This window comes from Zootoca vivipara, chromosome 5 (genome assembly GCF_965207765.1).
Source record: "Zootoca vivipara chromosome 5, rZooViv2.hap1.1, whole genome shotgun sequence".
Classification (NCBI taxonomy): domain Eukaryota; kingdom Metazoa; phylum Chordata; class Lepidosauria; order Squamata; family Lacertidae; genus Zootoca; species Zootoca vivipara.
Window position 1 is genome coordinate 13001467 of NC_142588.1, and position 22454 is coordinate 13023920.

The window sequence follows — 22454 nt, forward strand, 5'->3', positions numbered from 1 at the left end:
AAATCCCCTCATTGAGTCACTTGTGACTTCTGTTTGCAAAGAGTTAAATTTATGGGTTTTGTTTTTTTTAACTGAATCCCCCTAGTGGTGCAAACCTTCAGGCAGTGTGGAATGATATCATTCTTGTCATCAAGCTGGAATGCATCATAGGGTAGAGCCGTCCAATCAGTGCTCTATGTGAGGGTTTATATAGAGTTATATTTCCTCTGCAGAACAGTCAAAGTGAGCACACTGAGAGACTAAGCCTTCGGCTATCGCAATACATCACGGAACACAGCACAGTTTTGCCACTGTTGTTCCATCTGGTAAGTTCAACACCTTTAAATCTTAGTTATATTAAATATAATTATATTAACTATTGCCCACACACAAGTTTTAAAGAGCCCATTTGAATGATGGCTGCAACTTTTTAATGCGAAGACTTTATTCTCTTTTCAGTCATCTCAAAGCTTTATTGTTGTGATGCTCCCTTTTAAAGCAATAAATGCCTCTTTGCAAGAGGCTTGATTGTACACGCAAAAGAGTCTTGCAAGGTCTGGAATATGTTTTTCCAAACAAGATTGGCAATTTAAAAAGAATAGAACGCTGTGATTATACTTAACGTGAATATGTCTTTATTATGTGTGTCTGCTTGTGTTTTAATACAAGTTATTGAATCTTTTCCTGCTGTAATATGGTCTATTTTGGTTTTGAACCTGCATTAGATCTTAGGAGACAATATCTGATTGCAATGAAACTGTGAACGTTTGAGGCTAAAGGCTAAACACAATTTCAGTGTGTTCTGACATGTCAGTTTCCATCCAGGCAGTTTTGTCATTGCTTGTAGCTTTGTATTGCTTTGGATCTACATTCCTATGATTACACCAAGTGCTTTTAGAGAGAATGGGGTAGACTTCTATCTGCCAATTTTTGAATTTTTAGCTGCAGATGAAAGACACACAAGCTATTTTTTCCAGTGTCTCTCATCTTGCTGTTTCTTTGCGGCTGTCCGGCAGGATCCGGTTTAGGGAGTCAAATGCATCTACCGTATCTTGCACTTTGAGGCAATTGGGTCTGCCGTTTAGATTTCATTGGGATGGTACAGCTTTTTCAACTTGCACTTAGAACTTCGGTCCTGCAGACCATTCGGGCAGGGGCTCAGCAGGCACGAAGGCAGCGCCCTGATGCTACGATGTGATTCCATGTGCCCTGCTATTGCCAACCCGCACCTTGATCCCTCTGCACTGCAGGCAGGCTCAGGCTTCTGGGAAACACAGTGTGCAGCATTGTTGCTCAGCAAGCCAGCACTCTTTGAACAGGAGCCAGCAAATAAGCATGGCAGACGTGGCCATAGTAAAAGTAATGGGCAAGCTGCCATTGACAAAGCCAGTACAGTAGTCACACTTCTCATTCACATGTAAGGCGTGCAAATACCTGCCCTGTATCTATGATAGAGGGCTTAATGGGTATATATACAAAATGGACAGGAGAAGGACAACACATCTATACCCTCCAACATTTATCTGGTGAAAATAATAATAATAGTAATAGTAATAGTAATAATAATATTATTCCATAATAATAGTAATAGTAATAATAATATTATTTTTAACCCTGCCCATCAGACCAGGTTGTCCCAGCCACTCTGGGCAGCTTCCTACATATAAAAAACCCATAATAAAACATTAAAAACTTCCTTATACGGGGGCTGCCTTCAGGTGCCTTCTAAAGGCTGTATAGTTACTTATCTCCTTGGCTTGGGGGGTCACACAACTCCATACCCTCCAACATTTCTCCAATGAGAAGAGGGACGTCCTAAAGAAAAGCAGGACATTCCAGGATCAAATCGGAAACCAGGATGGCTTCTGCAAATCCGTGACTGTCCCTGGAAAATAGGGTGACCTGGATGGTCTGCAACATCAGAAGAAGGAGAGGGCAACACCTCAATGCCTAAGAGCAGGCATCCCCAAACTTTGGCCCTCCAGATGTTTTGGCCTACAACTCCCATGATCCCTAGCTAAGAGGACCAGTGGTCAGGGATGATGGGAATTGTAGTCCAAAACATCTGGAGGGCCAAAGTTTGGGGATGCCTGCCTAAGAGGGACCAGGTGGTTAATATCTGCCCAATGAGTCCTTCCTAGGCTGCAGGATTCAGTCTCAGCAATATTTATCGAGCAGGTTTAAATTTGCACATAATGCAGCCAATTTGCCTATACCAGTGAGCAACGGTTGGGATGATTGTTTTCATTTTAATTTGAGCAGGTGGCAGCCATGGATTGCTTGGTTTCAGCACAGCTGTGCCCTGCCTTGGATAAGATCTGGAAAGGCGCCACTTACTTGTAGTAAGAAAGGTGCCTCTGAGGAGATGGTGCTGTCGGGATTCCAGCCCTCGATAGCCGGGGCTGGTGTGAGTCACATGCCAGCGCAGGGTGTTCACCTCGTAGACATGCAGATCAGGGATCGCTCCAATCAGAGAGCCAAGTCTGCGTGGGTGTCAGTGGCCAAGTGAGCGAAAGTCACCAGGGAAAGCAGAGGCGGAAAGTGACAACCTGCACAGTGATCACTAGGAAAGCTGAAGGCGGCTTGAAGCTTGAGAATGTATAGCAGAAGCAGGACAGACCAAGCAGACAGGCAGATATGCCAGCATAACAGGACACCCCTATGCAAGTTTCTGGATCCCTCGAAATTTCTGTTCTCCTAATGCAACTGTTTTACAGCCCAGTACTGTAAATCATGAGATTCAGCAAGGGTTGCTCCTAAGTGAGTGGGCATAGAATTGCAGCCATGCAGCCCAATCCTACGCTTTCTTGCTCAGAAGTCCCAATTTTGTTCAATGGGATTTTATTTCGCTGCACTTTTGCTTTCCTGTTTTTAACTTTGCGAAAATTACAAACTGGAGGTGAACGAGTTAAAACTGATATTTTAAGTCTCCATCATCAGCCTTTTGCACAGCTTACCCCTTAATCCTAAGTTTCAACAGAAGGGCTGCCTGAATCAAGCAGGTGGTGGTTTGTCACCAAATTTGGCAATAGACGTGCCCGTTTATTTCCAAATGCCTTCCTGAAACATTGCGCTTTGTCCCTACACGCAGAGATGAAATAACCTCAGGCTTTTTTTGAGAATGAGTTCATCCCTTCGTGAAGTTAAGGCACCAGCTTTTAACGGAGCAATCTCCTGCTATGTGCGTGCACACTTTCTGTAAGAGAGAGAGAAAATCTCTGCCAGATTGATTTAAAGCTCAATAATTATAGTCTACCACTTTGAAATCAAATTAATAAATTGCTAAATGCCGACAGCCTGCTAAATGGTGTCATTATTGGTAAAAAAAGAAAAGAAAAAGGGAACACTAAAGTGTTTCTTCATTCACAGCACAATCATATGCTGCTCTGTTTGGAAGCAAGCCTCACTGAGTTATTACTATTTTTTAAATTTATATACCACTCTTCAGCCAGGGATTCCAGGGCCACTTACAGTGTAAAGCCACAAAACACATAACACAATAGCAAACTAAACAATACTCCCACCATAGGATTTACTTCCAGGCAAGTGTGATTACAATATGACCAGTGCTTTTTGCCTGAGACTGGCATAGCCCTCGCAGTGTAATAATCCAAAATGCCACTTAGGTAGGCGTATGTTTCACATGAATCAATGGGGCATTTTCATATCACATATTTAGAACAGGGGTGTTGCATTGGTGCAGCTCTCCTCTAGTAATTCTGACAAAAAAGGAGCTCAAGAGAACACTATTTCCTCAAAAGGCAAAAACTGAGGAAGGAGTCCAGGTATAAAGAGCAGGATTTTGTCTTGTGGAAAGCAGGAGAGATTGCACCACGAATTGCCTGTTATGCTTATTTCTTGTGATTGGGCAATAGGCTGGCGACAGATGAATTAAAATTCATAATTCAGAATTCAGAATTAAAAGCAGCTTGATACTGATATTGTTGCTCTCGGTGTACACACATTTCTATTATAATTTCTGGCCGAGCAGGTTTTCAGAACACTGCAGAAATCTATGAAACCTGTTTGCCAGTGGTGCATAGTAGGATGACGGGCAACAGTGTGTGCCTTCATCTTTCTGGGAAAAGCTCACATCTGCCTCCAGAGCTACAACCAGGGCTGGGGCCACTGTGGTGGATTAGAAGAGCCTTGTGTGTCGATCACCCAGTTTGCTACCACGTGTTGGAGAGAAGGAGGCACAAAAGGTTAAGGAGGACCAGGCAGGTGGGACCTGAAGACATCATCCTGCTGATGGTTCTCCCTTGATAGACATCCTCAACTTCAACTTGAGTTTGGAACAGGGAGAGAGAAAAGCAGCTTAACACAACCCATCGCCAACGAAAGGCTATTCAAGTTGGAAAGAATGGGGGGGGGAACCAGTTTGGTCCTATCTTTCTTCCATGTTACAAACCTGGGGTTATTCCTTTGCTTGCAGAAACCTGTGTAAAGAAGAACCCAGGAAGTGAACCAAACTGGTGGAAATAGGAACCTCTTGCCCAACACGATGAAGTTACTCGTCACCATCTCTGTAATGCTGAGCGTTCTCGTCACAGACATCACATCAGTAAGTTTTGCAACTGTGGCAGGAACTCCAACTGACAAGCGCTTGTGCTTATTTCCATGTTTGACCATAAATGCAAAGCTTCCTCTTTCACCCATGGCCCAAACCTATTTTTAGCAACTTGTTTCTTTTTTTATTACTGCTGGTGCCTGCAGGAGGTTGTACTCTGGGATATATAGCCTGATAAATACTTTTTTACATATTTATTTCAAGGCAATATCTGTACCTCAACGTTCCCTTCCTTTTGAACACCTCTCTGCCCTTTCCATCTCCCAGTCCATACAACACACACACAGAGACCAGACTCCTTCCTCTGCTCTCCTCTCCTCATTTCTCTGGACTGCTTCTTCCAACCTGCCTTTTAAAGCTATCCCTTCTTACCTTGCTTTTTCAAGCAACTGTCTAGTTCTTTCCCAAACCCTTGACTCCTCTGCTTCCTCCTTCACCTCACCCTTCTGCCCGCTTCTCTCTAAAATCACAGAAGATTAGATATGACTCTGCCTGCCCCACCCTATGTGACTTAGCTGCAGAAAGTCTCTTCTCCACAAATTTTTTTGATATGAATTATGGAACAGATTACATACATACATACATACATACATACATACATACATGTAGTCCAAGCCACCCCTGATTTAATGCACAGCAGTACACATCTGCAGAAGCCATCCATTATATATGATTGGACTACAATTTTCATCTGCCCCAACCAGTATGGACAGTGGTCAGGGATGATGGTCCAACAAGATCTGAGAACACCATGTTGGTTAGCCCTGCTTTACACCCTAAAGCTTAGCGAAATAATCTGTAAGAAACTGCCCTATATCTCAGGGTTGTTATGAGGGAAATGAAAATAAGGGGAGGGGGAATTATTTAGGATTAGCTTCACCTAACTAATGCTTTCTTATTTTTCCTTTAGAATAACTTGTGTCTGTCATTGTTCCCTCTTAGATTCACCACTGGAGGAAAGATCGCAAACTGGGAAGCAAAGCTAAATATGAACATAAAGGTAAAGAAATCTTTGCAGCTTTTTGTTGACATCTGAAAACTGCTGCTGCTCTTTGACAAAGTGCCAAATTCCTTGTTTTGCACCTCTGATAGCCCCTTCTTTGAGATAGCACCGCTTAACCCTTTCATCACCCTCTGCTTTCTCACTGCAATATCTCCTGGCAATTCCCCTCTCTCAAAGAAACACTATGATTCCCATGGAAGGAAAGGCAACGGATGGGGAATCTGCAGCAGAAACATCTTAATTGGGGACCTCTCCTCCCTCTGTCTTCTTCTTCCAGAAATTTTAAGCAATACATAACTTATTTAAATTTAAAGTAACATCTTTCTCCAAGGTCTTTCTTCCCAAAACTTCTTTTTCTTAGAGCAGTCTTCTGGGTGGAGCTGATGGGAGTTGCATAAAATATCTAGAGGGCAATAGGATGAGGAAGGCTGCCTTGAAGAAGGGGCCCGCTAAAGTTTTGCTATGCATTTGGATGTGATGAGATGTTGTGTGGCATACTACAATTCCCCTGCAATGTTTTGTTTGCAGGTTGCACCTGTCTGAATGGAGGAACCTGTGTCTCCTACTACCTCTTTTCTGGAATGAGACATTGCTTATGCCCCAAAGGATATAGTGGGGACCACTGTGAAATCGGTAGGTGATCACTTCAAAACTTGTTTCCGTTTTTACCCAATAGCTCTTGGCCTTTATAAATTAAAGAATGCCAATAAAGTCCCCAGTTTTCCGGAACTAACAAAGCCACTCTGGACACTCCCCCCCCCAAAAAAAGAAACAAGAGTTTGGGTGGGAGGCTTATTGAGCTGTAAACCACTTTGGGGGTTGAGAACGGGCATCTGAAAAGGTACAGTAAAAATCAGCGCAGCACTAAGGTGATTGTTCCACCTGCACAATCATCTCTGCTTGCTTGATGGAATGATGACCCTCTCCCTCCCCGCTCCTGTGCACTGTTTTGTGGATTTTCCCAACTTTCCAGAGCAGTTTTGGAGGAAGCACAGGGGAGTGTGCGGGGGGGGGCAGAAAAATCCCTGTTGTGCTAGTGGGAGCCCTTGAGCTGGCTTCCACTAGTGGAATTGGTTTGCTGGATCTGGCCTTATACTTCCAGAATCCAGAGGCAGGGCCATGTTAGTCTGTTGCAGCAAAACAGCAAAATCTCATGGGGCCCACTTCATGAAATGTGTGAAGCGCTTCCCCCAAATTATACGTTTATATACATAGGGTTGGTGGGCTGGGACTGTAAACCACAAAGTCAGAGAGAAATGAAATGCAGAAAAAAAGAGACACGTTGGCAAGAACATCCTGGCACTGGCAAGTCAATGAGCAGATTTAACATGATAAAAATCCTTTGTCTCAATGGACTCCATGGAACCTTTCAGCTGCCAATTCTCCATCAGCAGCACGGACAATCCTGGTTTTCTCGACAGATGCTGAAAGTCGCTGCTATACAGACAATGGGGAGGACTACAGAGGGACTTTGGCGGTGAATGAGAAAGGTGAAAGGTGCCTGGATTGGGACTCCCCTTCGCTGCAGAGATGGCCTTATCATGATGGCATGGAGAATGCCATGAAACTTGGGTTAGGAAAGCACAACTTCTGCAGGTAACTGAAATGCAACGGAATGTCCTGCTATAGGTCCAGCTGCCCTGTTTTTTATTTCTTCCCCCGACCCATAGTTCCACAGTTGCCATGATGTGCTTTTGAATAATAACGCATCAAATCGTCTGACTGGCATTCCGCAAGAACTTCAACTGTGGTGAATGACTAGATCTTCTACTATAAGACAACTTGTACTTTTAAGAATGGTTAGGGTTTCATTCCCATTATCTTTGTTGATGCAAACAGGGATTCCGTATGGTTCTCTTTGGATGACGAGGACAAAGTATAACTACTGGTACCTAGTTGAGCAAAGGAGTTATTTTGCCTGGGGCACCTTGCCCCACCTGCTGAAATCCCTTCTTTAGGCAACTATGCCAGATTCAAGGGTTCTATTCAACGTTGCCAATAGTTATACTTGGTAGTTTGCAGGATTAGTGCCCTGCAGGAACATTTAACTAGCATTGCTAAGAATATAGGTGAACTAGTTACTAGATGACTTCAGCATACTGTACAGTACTATGACCTACATGAAGTGGAGACATTCTGCTGACCCCTGCAGGTGGGCGTTGGTATTACTGAGGTTCATTCTTTTGAAGGCAATATTCCGCTGTTTTTCAGAAATCCAGATGGCCGATCCAAACCGTGGTGTTACGTTAGGAAGGGTTACCGAACCTCTTCAACATCCTGCAAAATCGACGAATGCCGAAAAGGTATATTATTACTTAGAGAGCCAGATACTTATAAATTTTAAAATCAAAGCAAAGTACACAACAACCAGTTCAGATTCTGTTTCAAGGGGCAGAAAATTCTGTGTGTCCAAAAGCTTACTTTGCAAACAAGTATCTAATTTGCAAGATGCAGTGCAAAGAAAGATGGGGAGCAAGGAATGGAGATGGACACCAGGATATTCTTGAATAACCATGAACCCCGCAGCACCCCCTGCCCACAACAAATAAAGAGAGCCAGTTATCTATGTTATATTAATACAAACTGGAGACTACATACACAATCCCAAATAATGATGGATACTATAAAATACTCAGCAACTGCAAACCACTTGCAAAAAAAATCCATTTGAATGAACAGCCTTTCTCAAGTGCCTGCAAATTTCTAACTGCTTCTAATTCCTTAGGAAAGAGTTCTTTCCTCAGGCTTGTGAAGACAGCATTTCAGACAGTAGATAACAGCACAGTCAGCAACCAGAAGCAAATGTTCCATATAGGAAGATGAAGCAAGTTTGATTAATTTCACCAGTCATATAAACTTTCTCAGGAGGAAGCTATTGGATATAATTGGGTCCCTTGATGTTTCCCATAGATTCCTGTAATGAGACTCTCCATAGTGTGTATTTTTATCTCCACCTACAAACCTTCATCCAAAATGTACTTGGCAGCCGCCGCCAGAAGATCTCTGTGGCAACTGGACTGCCAGGGCAGTATCATCCAGTGCACCATGGACTATGGGAAATGTAGTTTTCCAAGGTGACCGGAAACTCAGTAGGAACATTGGGCACTCTGAAAGTGACATGTCTCAATACTTTTTCCTAAAATCTTGCATGCAGCTAAGCTTGCTCAAAACAAATGCAAAGAGCCTAGGACATTTAGTGCATAGCTGCCAAGTCTCCCATATTCCCCGGGAAACCCCCGTTTTTCCAGCTGTCCCCAGCCAATTTTTTTGTTTCCCCCTGGTTTATTCTGGCACGGTGGCCATTTTGGAACTGGGCGGAGCATGCTCAGAAGCGACTTTTGATGCTGCTTTGCCTAGTTCCAAAATGGCTGCAGCGCTACTTCCGGTCTGCTACTTCCGGTCCAGTCCCTTATCTCTCAGGCCGGAACTTGGCAGCTATGATTTAGTGCCATATTCAGCTAAATCATTGTGGTCACGGAAGCCAACGCAACCATTTCCACAAGTGCAATGGTACTTTCCCCCTCCCACGCAGCCACATTCCTTCTCCCAACTTGCTCCAAAGGGCCAGGAAATCCCCCAGAAACAGGGGGAGGAGAGGGGAGGTCATTCCATCTGGCAGTCAGAAATGCTTGAGATGATGGCTCCTTAGCATTACATTGAATACAACCCATGGTTTCCAGAGCATCCGATATCTTTACTCAGATGCCCTTCAAAATCGCATGTCTCAAGGATCTCCTTAAACTCAGAAACTCAAGTTTTCAGTCTGAGATGGAAGTGGTGCATGGTTCATAATGAAGCCAAGCGCATCAAGCTGAAGAAATGCCTATTTGGGGCCAGGTACTAACTTTGGCAAGTTAACTAGACAAAAATAATTTGTCAATGGACAGCTAGCATGTTCAGTAGAAGGATTTCCGCTTAGTCTGTTCCCCAGTGTGCGAGCAGTCTATGCAGAGGAAGCATTAAAAATATATATGATCCCCTCACCTGCAGTCCTAGCGGTACAAATTCAGGAAGGATGTTTCCATATCATCTGGCAGACGGTGTTGATCAGACCTTAATCTTGGCCTAGAAATTTGTGAGGGGCAGCCAAACTTTGCAGATCTTCATGGGGATCTTGCTACCCTGAGGACCTAGTCTTTATTGTGAAGAGCTAAAGCTATGTTTGTTCTTCGCTGGGGCAAATCCTTGAGACACTCCCTTCCTTTTACAGAAGCCACATGTGGCCAGAGGAGCTTCCGCAAGTACTTCAAGATTGTGGGTGGTTACAAAGCACCCATTGAGTCTCAGCCTTGGATAGCAACCATCTACCACACCGATAAGAGAGGAGGTAGTCAGTTTCTTTGTGGCGGTAGCCTCATAGATGCGTGTTGGGTCCTGACAGCGGCACACTGCTTCGGAAGCAAGTAAGTACTTCACAATCAACTTTTTCCTTTTAATTCTCCACTTGGGAATTGTTTTCTAGATAGAGATCCCTTAGTCAATGTCCCATACTCTGAAAGAGAGGGATTTTAGCTCATTGGTACAGCATATGCTCTGTGTGCAAAAGGTCTCATGCTCCTTCCGCAGGTAGGGCTGGGGAAAGACTCCCATGGCTAGGCAATGTTGGCAACAGGCCAATGAACTGGCTGGGCCAATGGTGTTCCTGAAAGTATTTTTTCATTTCATTTCATTTCATTGCATTATTAGATTTAGATCAGGCATCCCCAAACTTCAGCCCTCCAGATGTTTTGGACTACAATTCCCAACTTCCCCAACCACTGGTCCTGTTAGCGAGGGATCGTGGGAGTTGTAGGCCAAAACATCTGGAGGGCCGCAGTTTGGGGATGCCTGATTTAGATACTACCTTTCATCATAAGATCTCAGGGCGGTTCACAGAATAAAATACAGGGAGAAAAAACTAAGTAAATAAGTAAAAGTAAATAAAGTAAATAATAAAAATAAATAAGTAAAAAGTTATATTTCTCCTAGATTAATCGCCCAACTTACATATATTTTCTTTTGGCATTTATATTGTAATGGCCACCTGATAGCTGTAAATAATATTTGCCTGACAGTGCCTACAAATTGCGGTTTTTGTAAGTACTTGTGTGTTTTTAAGAAGTAGCTAGCTTTTAAAAAGTTGATGACTTTTTCAGTTAACAGAGACTTTTTTACTCAGTTAATAAAACCCATCTGTATGCTAAAATTTCACAACCCTATACAAACAAATTTTAACTCTCATCCACAAATGTGTTCTAGACCAGAAGGAATGTACCCTTATCATACCCTAAGGCTTATGTAACACAGGAGTAGGTGCTTTAGAACTTTTTGGAATGAGAAACAGTCTGTTGTAAAAAGCAATCCTTTTCTATAAAAAAAGTTTTGTGTTGATATAGGCTCATGTTCTGCTGGTTCAAAATGAGATGTTCTCAAATGTCTCTATTTTTAAGACAGAATAGCTCCACGTGCTAGGAGACATGTTAAATTTTAAGCCCCACCATTCACCTAGCAAAACAATGAGGCTCAAACAAGAAAGAGGACTGCAAAATTATGTTTCCGTTCTCTTGTGACCGAGGCAGAAAACTGAGCAAATGTGAAAGGGAGAGTGGGAAAATATGCCCCCGTATAATTTTTCCCCTAATCCATGTTTTCATTTCTTTTCAGCACCCCTGAGGTATCCAAGCTGAATGTTATTCTCGGGAAATCTGAATTGTATACTGATGATACGAAGGAGCAAAAATTTAATGTTGATAGGGTTGTCATTCATGAGGACTACACACTTCAGAGAACGGATTATAATAATGATATTGGTAAGTGACATCTCCAGCTTCCCTTCTGAATCATAGACATGTTTTACCCGAGCATGCAAAAAACTGAGCCACAAATGTTTCACCCGAGTACTGCTGCAAAATAAGGGCCCCTTTTAGTGAGAAATGGTGTAGGCTGTGTACTTCTAAAGCACATTTGAAGCCCTTTCTTTCTGCCAAAAAATTCTAGTCATTGTAGTTTACCTCTCACAGAGTTACATGCAGTGCCCAGAATCCTTTGATAGTGACGGAACGAATGTGCTTCAAATGTGCCTTAAAAATTATAGTGTGTTACACAGCCTTACAGCAAAACTCCTCGTATTTCATTGTCATGACATCATCCCCATATTTGCAAACGATGCAAAAATGACTGCAGATGATAGCTTAGGAAAAGATACAGGTACGAATGAGCTATCTTCTTTCACCAAACGTTTGGGGGTGGGTATTCTATCAGATCATTGTAAGGAAAATACTTTGAGAGTCAGGGAAGATGACTTCTCTTCTCTTCTCTCTCTGAGGCAGTCAAGAGATTAATTTTCCCTGAGTTGGGGATGTTTCACTATCTCTAGCCATTCCTGGAAATGCTCGCAATGTGTTTCTGTGGTTAAACAAATTATTTTTATCATTTATCCAACTTATTAGTCGCTTGTCACCCAAGGTCTTCAAGCCACTTACAGCAAAGAAAAATATACAATACATAAAGGGGGGGGAAAATGGGGAATCATATAATATGTTATATGAAATATTAATGTAACATTTATGGGTGGGAACAAGTAAACTATACCAGCCATATAAATAATAGGAAATTAAGAGGGGAGATGCACATTAACAAAGTACATATACTTTTTTATTATTGTCATTAAAACACTCTATTATTTTCTGAACATAATAAAAGAGTCCATTTTAAGCTACATTTTTATCAGATCTCGCAATCTAAATTATCAGCGAGAGGTAGGGATTATGTATACAAGTAAATGCAGTAACATGACTATAATCATATGTCGTCTGGAAAAGCAGCTGGAACTGATCGTTCCAAATATATATTATTCTGTTTCTAATGAGTTAGTGATAGAAGGTTCCCTATATGACATGCACTCTTTATTCCTTCTTTAGCCCTATTGAGGATCCGATCATCTTCTGGCCAGTGTGCACAAGTGTCAGACACTGTGAAGACCATCTGCTTGCCATCACAAGACTCGTTTCCAGACAATTTCCAGTGTGAAGTTTCTGGCTATGGAAGAGAAAACAAGAGTAAGTTGACAGATATCTTTCCCATTCCTAATGCAGATTGTGGAATCAGAATCCATTAGCCTTCTCTTGATCATAGAATCATAGAGTTGGAAGAGACCACAAGGGCCATCCAGTCCAACCCCCTGCCGAGCAGGAAACACCATCAAAGCATTCTTGACATATGCCTGTCAAGCCTCTGCTTAAAGACCTCCAAAGAAGGAGACTCCACCACACTCCTTGGTAGCAAATTCCACTGCTGAACAGCTCTTACTGTCAGGAAGTTCTTCCTAATGTTTAGGTGGAATCTTCTTTCTTGTAGTTTGAATCCATTGCTCCGTGTCCGCTTCTCTGGAGCAGCAGAAAACAACCTTTCTCCCTCCTCTATATGACAACCTTTTATATATTTGAACATGGCTATCATATCACCCCTTAACCTTCTCTTCTCCAGGCTAAACATACCCAGCTCCCTAAGCCGTTCCTCATAAGGAATCAGAAATCAGAAACCATTAGCCTTCTGGAAGCTGCTAGATTACAACTCCCCTCATTCCTGACCACTGGTCATGTTGGCTGGGACTTCAGGGAGTTGAACTCACAACACCTTGAGTATCACAAGTCCCCCATCCTTACTTTTGAACCTTGCTAGAGGCCAATCGCTAAGGTTGCATGTGCTCTGTGCACCCAGCTCCACTGCAGCTCCGGTTCTGCAACGAACATACTCATATTCTACATACAAAAGACATTGTGCTGTGTTTGGTTTGCATAATTTAGTTTGTGCGCCATTATCCGCTAGACTGAAGAAGAGGAATTTGGGTGTCGCTTATGAGACTATTCAGTGAGGCAGGCTCTGAAGTTGCTTTGTTTTCGCAATGAAGAAGATCGCTTTAGACTTCACTGAGGAAAATAACCCAACCAACTGTCATGTTTCTGGTTTGCAGCTGACATTTACTTCGCAAGGATCCTGAAATCAACCAATGTGAACCTGATACCCCAGTCTTTGTGTAAGAAATACTATAAGGACAGGGTGACTGGCAACATGTTCTGTGCTGGAGATGAAACGTGGCAGACAGATTCATGCAAAGTAAGTTTCCTTGTGCACAATGTCTACATTTTATGTCAACAGAATGGTCTGGCTAATGCAGTCCCTTTCTCTAGAATAGGCCTAATGCACATCTGAAGATTTAGAATTTAATATCCCACTACACCAAACATCTTGCAAGATACATGTCTGCAGCAAGGAACACGATCCTATTTATCCCGCTGGGCTAAGCCAGCTCCTTTGTAATTTGGAATCTGTTGAAGGAGGATTCCTTGATGCTAGAGCAGGTTTTTGCAAAGTTGGGTCCCCAAAGGTTGCTGGACTACAACTCCCATCACGTCTGACCACAGGTCTTGGCACCTAGGGATGATGGGAGTTGTAGTGCAACATCTGGGGACCCAAGTTTGAGAATGGCTGTGCTAGAGCTTAAGCTGCCATGGCCACTTCCTTTCCTTGTGTCCCATTATTGTAAAATAGGGCACTAGTGCAACCACAGTGGCAGCTGAATTCCTGAGATGTGCTTTTACCTAGCTTTCCTTTCTTTAAATGCTCACCATCATTCTTACGTTCTTTCAGGGAGATTCCGGCGGTCCCCTGGTTTGTGCAAGCAGTGACAGTATGGTGCTATATGGGATCGTCAGCTGGGGCGATGGGTGTGCTGACAAAGAGAGGCCTGGCGTCTACACGAGAGTCGCAAATTACCTTCGCTGGATTGAAACCCACATGAACGGCATCCATTTCAAAAGTTCCTACCTTCCTAAATGAAGATATGGCAGCTTTCTATGGAGCATGGAGCTGAAGCATGGGAACTGAGCTAAAGAACATTGCAGGCCATTGAAACGGCAAGCCTTGTTTTGGAGTTGACGGCTCTTTGGTGGCTACCTTGACTGGACTTAACATCAGGTCAACTTGTTAACATTTGTGTCACTATGTCCAAAGCAGAAACCATACTGAACAATACACATTCTCCCATGGTGGAGTGGGGAAGCTCTTCAATATTTAACATTTAAATAAGGAGTGTTTTAGCCAGCCAATGTAATATACATGTGGCCTTATCTACAGGAGTCAGTATTTCACTTTGTCAGTAGGTGCGGGGGTTTTTTTTGGTAAGGTTTTTAAATTGGCTACTAACGTAATATTAGTGCCATTCAGAAAAACAACTCAGACTCATTTCATTGAATGAGATTTAAGGACAACTGTGCTGCCCTATTGATTCACTATGTTCCCTTAGATCTCTGTGGGGTGTAGTGTCAGGGTTTGTTTGTTTGTTTGTTTGTTAAAGAAAAAAAGCACACAAGTTTAAGATACAAGCCTTTGTGGTAACCTGAATTTGGAAACCATTTAAGGGCAATCAAAAGCAAAATTCCCAGGTACTTCCTGGGTGTCATCACCCAGGTCAAGAAATGGTGAGTTGTCCACAGGAACAGCCAAATATATTTTCCCATTCCCAAATGGTTCTGAATGTGCCATAATATCTGAGAAGTTAGCAATGTCGCAAAGGTTGCTGTGGGGCATCACCTGCAGATTCCAGAACTGCTTCATTGGTGTCCCTAAGATATTGTCACAATTTGGATTGCTTCTACAATGAAGCTGCTCCTGTTTATTCAAGGCAGTTTAGCAACTTAGAAGAGCAGGCAATTGAGCATGTGTCTCTTGACCTCACAATGATGCCTTGCTGAGTCATAGAGCAGGTTGTTTCTTGAGAAGTAGCTTGCAGGGAGGTGCATGAGGCCACCCCCACTTTGCTGGAGCTCAGGAGGTCTGGGGCTGCACAGTGCCTAAATGGGTATCTGCGTGAGAAGCTCATGTATGAGGTACCGTCATAATTTGGGCTTCATGATGGAAGAAAGGCAGGATTAAATGTAAGCTGAAGGGGTGGGGAGTTAAAATATAAACCATTTCTGGCATTTTTTACCAACTTTGAAAAATAGCAATGGGGAAAGTATTTTGAAAAGAAGCAGAATTGAAACAAAAAAAAATCATTTTGATTTTTAATTCCAAGGTTTAGATATCTCTGGCTTCGTACAACTTGTAATTCCACAGGTGCTGTTGAGATAAGAGCGCTGCATTTTTAATAAGGTTCACTAATGAATATTATTTCAACAAAAACCATCAGTACCTTTCCTCTATGTTGGCATTTGCACTCCCAGTTGCTGCCCAAAGGACTGGTTCTACCATATTTGTGTGACTCTCTGTGTAGAATGCTGACAGTATTTCAGCTGCCAATTTTTTAATGATAAGGTGACTAAATTCTGTTACGCAGCTTAAAAAACAACAAAAACCCCGTTGTGGTATAATACATAGTGTGTACAAGGCAAAACTCAGAGCATAGCTAGACCAGAGAGGTCTTTTATGACATTGCAGAATTTTACAGACCCTGAATTGGGTCAGGCTTCAGCAAATGAGGGTGTCCCTCATAATGAAGAACGTTGTAAATATTTCTTGTCATTTTACCTATTTTCCTAAGGCTCCTGGCAATAGCTTTTTTATATTATTATTAAGAAAGAATGTTTTATTCAATGAATATGTAATATATGTGCTGGGGCTGGAACCCCAATTGTTATTTAATAATCTTACTTTAACTTATTGTTTGTAAATCATGGATTTTAAACACCAATAAAATATTACTGCTGTGTGGAGTTCCTTTTGTTTCTATTACTTTCAGGGGTGGCAAACCAATAAGCTGGTCCTTTTCAACAAGGATGGGGAGCCTTTGTCCCATGGGCTGAGTCCAGCCTACCAGGCCTCCCATATGGCCCACAAGGCCATTTTGGGCAAGCCACGCCCATCTGGTGTCAAATATGATGTCAGGTGTTTGGGCGTTGGTCAAAAGGGGCTTTGCAAGCACCACCAATCAGCTGGGCCTGCAAAGCCCCTGTGAGAAGTGCTTCCCAAGCACCTAGGAACCAGCTGGTTGCCAGGTGCTTGAGACCTGCTGAGCACAGGGCTTGCAAAGCACTTTGTACTGCACTTCCCAGACACTTGACAGTCGGGTCCCCATGCCTGTATTGCAAGCTGTACTGCCGATTACAGAGCCATGTTCAACAGATTGGAACAGATTCCACTGGCTTGCTTGACTGCACCCTTTAAGTTTACAGATATCTGCAACCACATTAAGCTCAGTTTCGACCAGCCTTGGACATCTGTATGCTGTAAAGAGGGACAACAGGAAGGCTAGCAGGGTTGGTGCTCCCAGCCTACGGCCACTGAAACCTCACCATCACAAATAAATCTTTGATGCATCTTTTCCCAAGCTTACTGCTTAGTTTAACACAGCCATGAAACTTGATGGGTGACCTTATACCAGTCACAGTCTCTCTACCTACATCACCAGGGCCATTGCGAGGAGAACTTTGTTCACCACCTTGAGCTCCTTAGAGAAAAAGTGGGTCACGTAGGGTTGCCATATTTTGAAGAGCAAAAAAGAGGACGCTATGATGAGACTCATTTTAAATACTCCTACTATATGTAACCACTAGTTATGTCTCTGTCTCATCCAGAAAGTATAGCCAGAGACATTTTGGCAAATGTTTAGAAATTCAACTGGACAGAAATTTTACCCTTGAAAAAGGACATGTCGGGGGGGGGGGGGAGAGAGAGACACATGTCCAACCTAGCCATGGCTTCTACTGTACAGTCTTCACTAAACGAAAAATATAGCCTGATAAAATAAAAAAATTCCTTCAGTAGCACCTTAAAGACCAACTAAGTTTTTATTTTGGTATGAGCTTTCGTGTGCATGCACACTTCTTCAGATACCTGATGACTGTGACATTCAGGAGTGATGTTAAATAACAGACCACAAATATAAACCCAGCAGTTGTTGTATTTTTGTATACCAGTAGGTGGAGCTAGTTTGTCTCTTTGGATTGTGAACAGCCCAGGAAGAATTTACTGTACTGTGAAAGCAGACATAAATCAGAGCTAGATAAGAGTTCATATCTGTGCTTTATCATTTGATCTCCTTTAGCTTTATAGTTACCCACTATGGATGTATTTATGGCATTTTTGATCACATTCTCTAGAGAAAGCAATGCTAAACAGCGCAGATTATTGCGTACCCAGGCACAGTCCCCCCCACTTTCCAGGAGCCAGACCTCGGGATCAAACAGGAGACATGACAACATCTTTTGGGATTAAAACGGCCACAACTTTATTGAATTTCAGATTTGGGAAACCTTGGCATAGGCATTGGGCGTGTATCCCTCTCACCCCCCTGCTGGGGGTCTGAGGCAAGTCAGGGTTGAAGGGGAATATGGGGCCACTGCGGAACAGAGTGGCTTCAGGAAGACGGGGAAGCCACAAGCACCACCCACTGCCGGACCCAGTGAGTGACCATTTTAATGCTAGCCACAGGGCTTCTCCAAATTTGGGCATTATTTAGCTGTTAATCCACTTTCCTCATGTTTAAATTGGACAGAAACAGTCTGCACCGGCACATACCGGTATTATAATTAGTATATGTGCTTATCCTCTGGCAGACAGACAGTGTGCCATGACCAAGCCCCAAACCCGAGGGCTGATCAGCATCCACAAAGTCTGTAGTCCGAAGGCCGAAAGTCAGGAAACGAGGTTCAGAGTCGATCCAAGTGTAGAGATGTGTAGAGATCTTTGCTGTTCTAATTAATTCAAGAGGGTTCTGGAAACTTCTCTGTGTGACAGAAACAGGCAGAAGGTTCGTGATGTTTGGGTTATTCCTTCTGAGAAGCTGAGTACAGCTGGTTTAAACTGATTCTGTTATATCTTCTGTCAAGGTCATGCTGACTATAATAAGAGGCCAGAAGGAGCCTGAGTTTCACTTTTTCTTCCTTCCTGGTGTGGTGTACCTAGCACGCTTAGTGTTAAGGTTTTAGGCTTATTATAAGTCTAAGTTAGGTCTGCTGCAAGTGGATTTCTTATGGACGGTGCCAACCAAATGTATTGCATTTGTGACCATTATGCTCATTTGCCTTCAGTAGCAGTAAAGCACTGCTGGATGAAATATAATTGCCTCTGGTTTATTTTGGGGGGGAATCCTGCAACGTGTTTTATGTTTTTATTCTGCTAACTATACATTGGAGTCCTGCCCTGGATCAACACTGAGCAGAATTTCAATGACCGGTAGTCATTGAAGGACACAGGCAGTTGAGCAGACACCCCACCTTCTCTCTGCTGCCTTCTGATACTGTGCCTGCTGATTGCAGCACCTGGGCTTGATGAGGCAGGTGACCCTCACCTGCTTTCAGCTTCCCCAGCTGAGGAATCACTTGCCTCCTTCCCCACCTGGCCAGCTACTAAACTGGGCTGCAGGCTCTGGCCAGACTCTGCTTCCTGGAGTACCCAGCCTGTTGTTCCCTACATCTCAGGATAAATTTGTGTGGCTCTGGCGACTTCCTCTGCACTGGCACCTGTCCCCCTCATCATCTTCTGTCACCCTGTGAGTACTACCTACCCCAGGCATGTCCAAAGTTTGTTTAGGGGGCCTAATCCAGCCCACCAGTTGGTTTAATCCAGCCCCTGTGGTGGATTATTTCCTGGGTTAAAATCCTACAAAAACCTCAACAACTTTAACCCTAAAAAAGCTCAACAACTTTGGGGTAAAATCATAAAAAAAGCTCAACAACTTCAATCCTAAAAAACAACAACTTTGGTTGGCCCTTTAGTCAGCCCTCACAGCCCTTCACTTCATCAAATCTGGCCCTTTTTGAAAAAAAGTTTGGACACCACTGACCTACCCCAACCCTTCTTTCCTCATCCCCATCTTGCCCCCGTGTTACCCAGTCCCAGCTGCACCCTTCGCCAGAATCCTCTTTCTCCTCCCCAAGGTCTTACCAGTTGGTGGCAGTATATGAGGGACAACTTTGATCCAGTAGGCTTCCCTTTTGTGCTAATTTATTGATTCCATTATGTCTATTAAGTATCGGGCTAGATGTGTGTTAGTTACACTTACACCTTGGTACTTGTTGTTGTTTTAAATGGAAAGTGTTTTTTTTTCTGCCCAGAAAGTGTGCCAAATCACACAATCTGGCAATTGCGGATTCTGAGCACACACTTCTGCAGTTTTCTGGTTTTGTGGAAATCAAAAGAAATAGTGAGCTAGCTATCCATACTCCTCCATTCAGCAGGAGTGCACTGAGAATAGTTACATACATAACCAGAAAAGGCATGAGAACACTGAGGAAGTTGTGCAGGAGGAAAGGGGAGTAGCAGAAAATCCACTTGTCCAAAAGCACCGAAACAAATAATCTGCAGCAATAGAGCCCAATTTCCCCAGTTTACCAGATCATTGCCATATCAGGTAAACCAGAATTTACGAGGGGCTTTCAGGGAGCATCAAGACTGGCGTTGCTTGGGGGTAACATCATACGGGCTACGCAAATTAAGTAAGAATGCAACCTGTTGCAAACACACAGTGGGCAAACCCAAAGACTATTTAAAACAGGCATTTCCTGACATATTGTCCCCCCCCTTTAAAACACGTGTAATGGTAAAGGTAAAGATACCCCTGACCATTAGGTCCAGTTGTGGACAACTCTGAGGTTGCAGAGCTCATCTAGCTCTATAGGCCAAGGGAGCCGGCGTACAGCTTCTGGGTCATGTGGCCAGCATGACTAAGCCGCTTCTGGCGAACCAAAGCAGCGCATGGAAACGCTGTTTACCTTTCCACCAGAGCGGTACCTATTTATCGGTGGTACCTCAGTTTATGAACACAATTGGTTCCGGAAGTCTGTTCATAAACTGAAGCGTTCATAAACTGAAGCGAACTTTCCAATTGAAAGTAATGGGAAGTGGATTAATCCGTTCCAGATGGGTCCGCAGAGTACTCAACCTGAAGCGTACTTAACCCGAAGCATGGGTGTAATTGGTTCCGGAAGTCTGTTCATAAACTGAAGCGTTCATAAACTGAAGCGAACTTTCCCATTGAAAGTAATGGAAAGTGAATTAATCCATTCCAGATGGGTCTGCGGCATTCGTAAACCGAAAATTCGTAAACCGAGGTGTTTATAAACCGAGGTTCCACTGTACTTGCACTTTGACGTGCTTTCGAACTGCTAGGTGGGCAGGAGCTGGGACTGAACAACGGGAGCTCACCCCATCGCGGGGATTTGAACCGCCGACCTTCTGATTGGCAAGCCCTAGGCTCTGTGGTTTAGACCACAGCGCCACCCGCATCCCATAAAGCAGGTGTAGGGGCTCCAAATCTGATTAGTGTGGGAGGTCAGTAAGTGAATAAAATGCTGGGAACCCTTAATTCTGTAGCAGGATATTTATTGTAAATGTCCCCTCAAAGGAATGGATGGGTCTCAAGATATATATTTTTAATTGTGTTTTTATGTTAGCTTTAATTATGTAAGATTATTAATTATGTAAGATTATGTGTGTGTGCATGCTTAGATATCCTTACTTTTAAAAATACTTTTAAAATACCTGCAGCACTTTGTTTCAGTGGGAAGTACTCCTGTTCAGGGTCCCCCCAAACAGTTTTTGTTGTTGCTGGTACTGTTGCAAACCTCTGGTTTACTCAAAGTCTATAGGTACTACTTCCCTCTTGCGGGGACCCTAATGTGCTGTTATGGTTATATAAGGTTGACACCCAGTTTTAGCATAGTTTGGAAATAGCATAGTTCAAAGAAGAGATGGTTTAGAAGGATTATAACAACCACCACAGTATCCATCATTTCTTGTAATGACACCTTTTAAGCATCACTGCAGTAATAACTATATCTACAGAATAGCACTGTTTGCAGCCATCCACTTGGGGGAGATGTAATATAATTCACAGCTCAGAGATCATTTCAGTATTCAATGCAGGTAGTATTTGCAAAAGACTTTTGCTTGAAATAAAAATTCATGGCAATGCATTTGAAGGGATTTATGATGAAATAATGTGGAAAGATCTTTAAAAGGTGGGTGGCATTAATTCAGGGTAAGCAGCAACATAACTGCAGAGTTCAGGTGTTTCACTCCTGCACCAACTAAGTGCCTCGGTGGGTATTGCAGTTCTTCTAGAAATGAACTAGCAATAAGTATGCTTATTTGATAATACTGTGTACACTGGTAAAAAAAACATACTGTGCCAGCTCACCCTAAATATTGTGTACATGTGTAGCAAAAGGAAGGGAAATGCATAGACTGTATTTCTTCATATGTATTCCATTTAATAAAAATAAAACAACTGCTGCATTAGATAAAACATTAAGATTCCCAGGAATAATTGGCACCGTTATAAAAGGCTCACTGTTACATCCACTTATGACCCTCAACATTTTATTCATGCAATAAGCCCCATTAAGAAGCAGCTCACAATAGGATATGAGAGATGGGGAAGCTGTATCCCTCCATATATAGTTCACATCCAGCATCTATTGGCTCCAGACAAGAATGGCCAATGGTCGGGGTGATGGGAGTTGTAGTCTATCAAAATCTGGAGGGCCAGAGGTTCCCCACCCCACATTAACTCTAGCAGATCTGACTCACAAACAGAGTTTGCAGACAACCATTCTGTTACCATACATCTGAGAAAACAGAACAGATAAGTCTGAACAATTTTACAGTAAAGAAGAAATTGTCATAGGGCGACATTCAACTAAATCTTTTTTCCCATGGATCATGCAGGGAAAGGAGGAACACCTACAAAATCTTAAAGGGTTGTACCATTCTTTCCTGGCCCACCCTTTCAGAAGTGATCGATTGTGCTGGAGTCATGACTGAACACAGCTAGAGGTTTACAAGATAAATCTTGCTTTGTTTAACTTCCAAAAGTATTGGGAAATCATTGGATACTTTGAGCTAATAATGCTTCCTACATGTTTTGCGAGAACTCGCAGAAGCAAATGGTCGAAGAGTTCTGTCGGTTTCTTGTTGCAAACA

General features: G+C 42.9%; 1 protein-coding gene across 2 annotated transcripts; it reads left to right on the forward strand.

Annotated features, from left to right (window-relative positions):
- Positions 1 to 215: 215 nt before the first annotated feature.
- PLAU (plasminogen activator, urokinase) lies at positions 216 to 16243 on the forward strand. 2 transcript variants are annotated; one of them, XM_035138354.3, is made up of 11 exons: positions 216 to 305; positions 4415 to 4543; positions 5492 to 5549; positions 6081 to 6185; positions 6926 to 7148; positions 7764 to 7855; positions 9763 to 9955; positions 11196 to 11341; positions 12452 to 12589; positions 13504 to 13646; positions 14181 to 16243. In XM_035138354.3, the coding sequence occupies exons 2-11, from the start codon at positions 4484 to 4486 to the stop codon at positions 14367 to 14369; spliced, it is 1347 nt and encodes a 448-aa protein (XP_034994245.3). In that variant the 5' UTR covers positions 216 to 305; positions 4415 to 4483; the 3' UTR covers positions 14370 to 16243. The 2 variants fall into 2 exon arrangements, with proteins under 2 accessions (XP_034994245.3, XP_034994246.3); XM_035138355.3 differs by having other exon boundaries at positions 6974 to 7148.
- The last annotated feature ends 6211 nt before the right edge of the window (positions 16244 to 22454 follow it).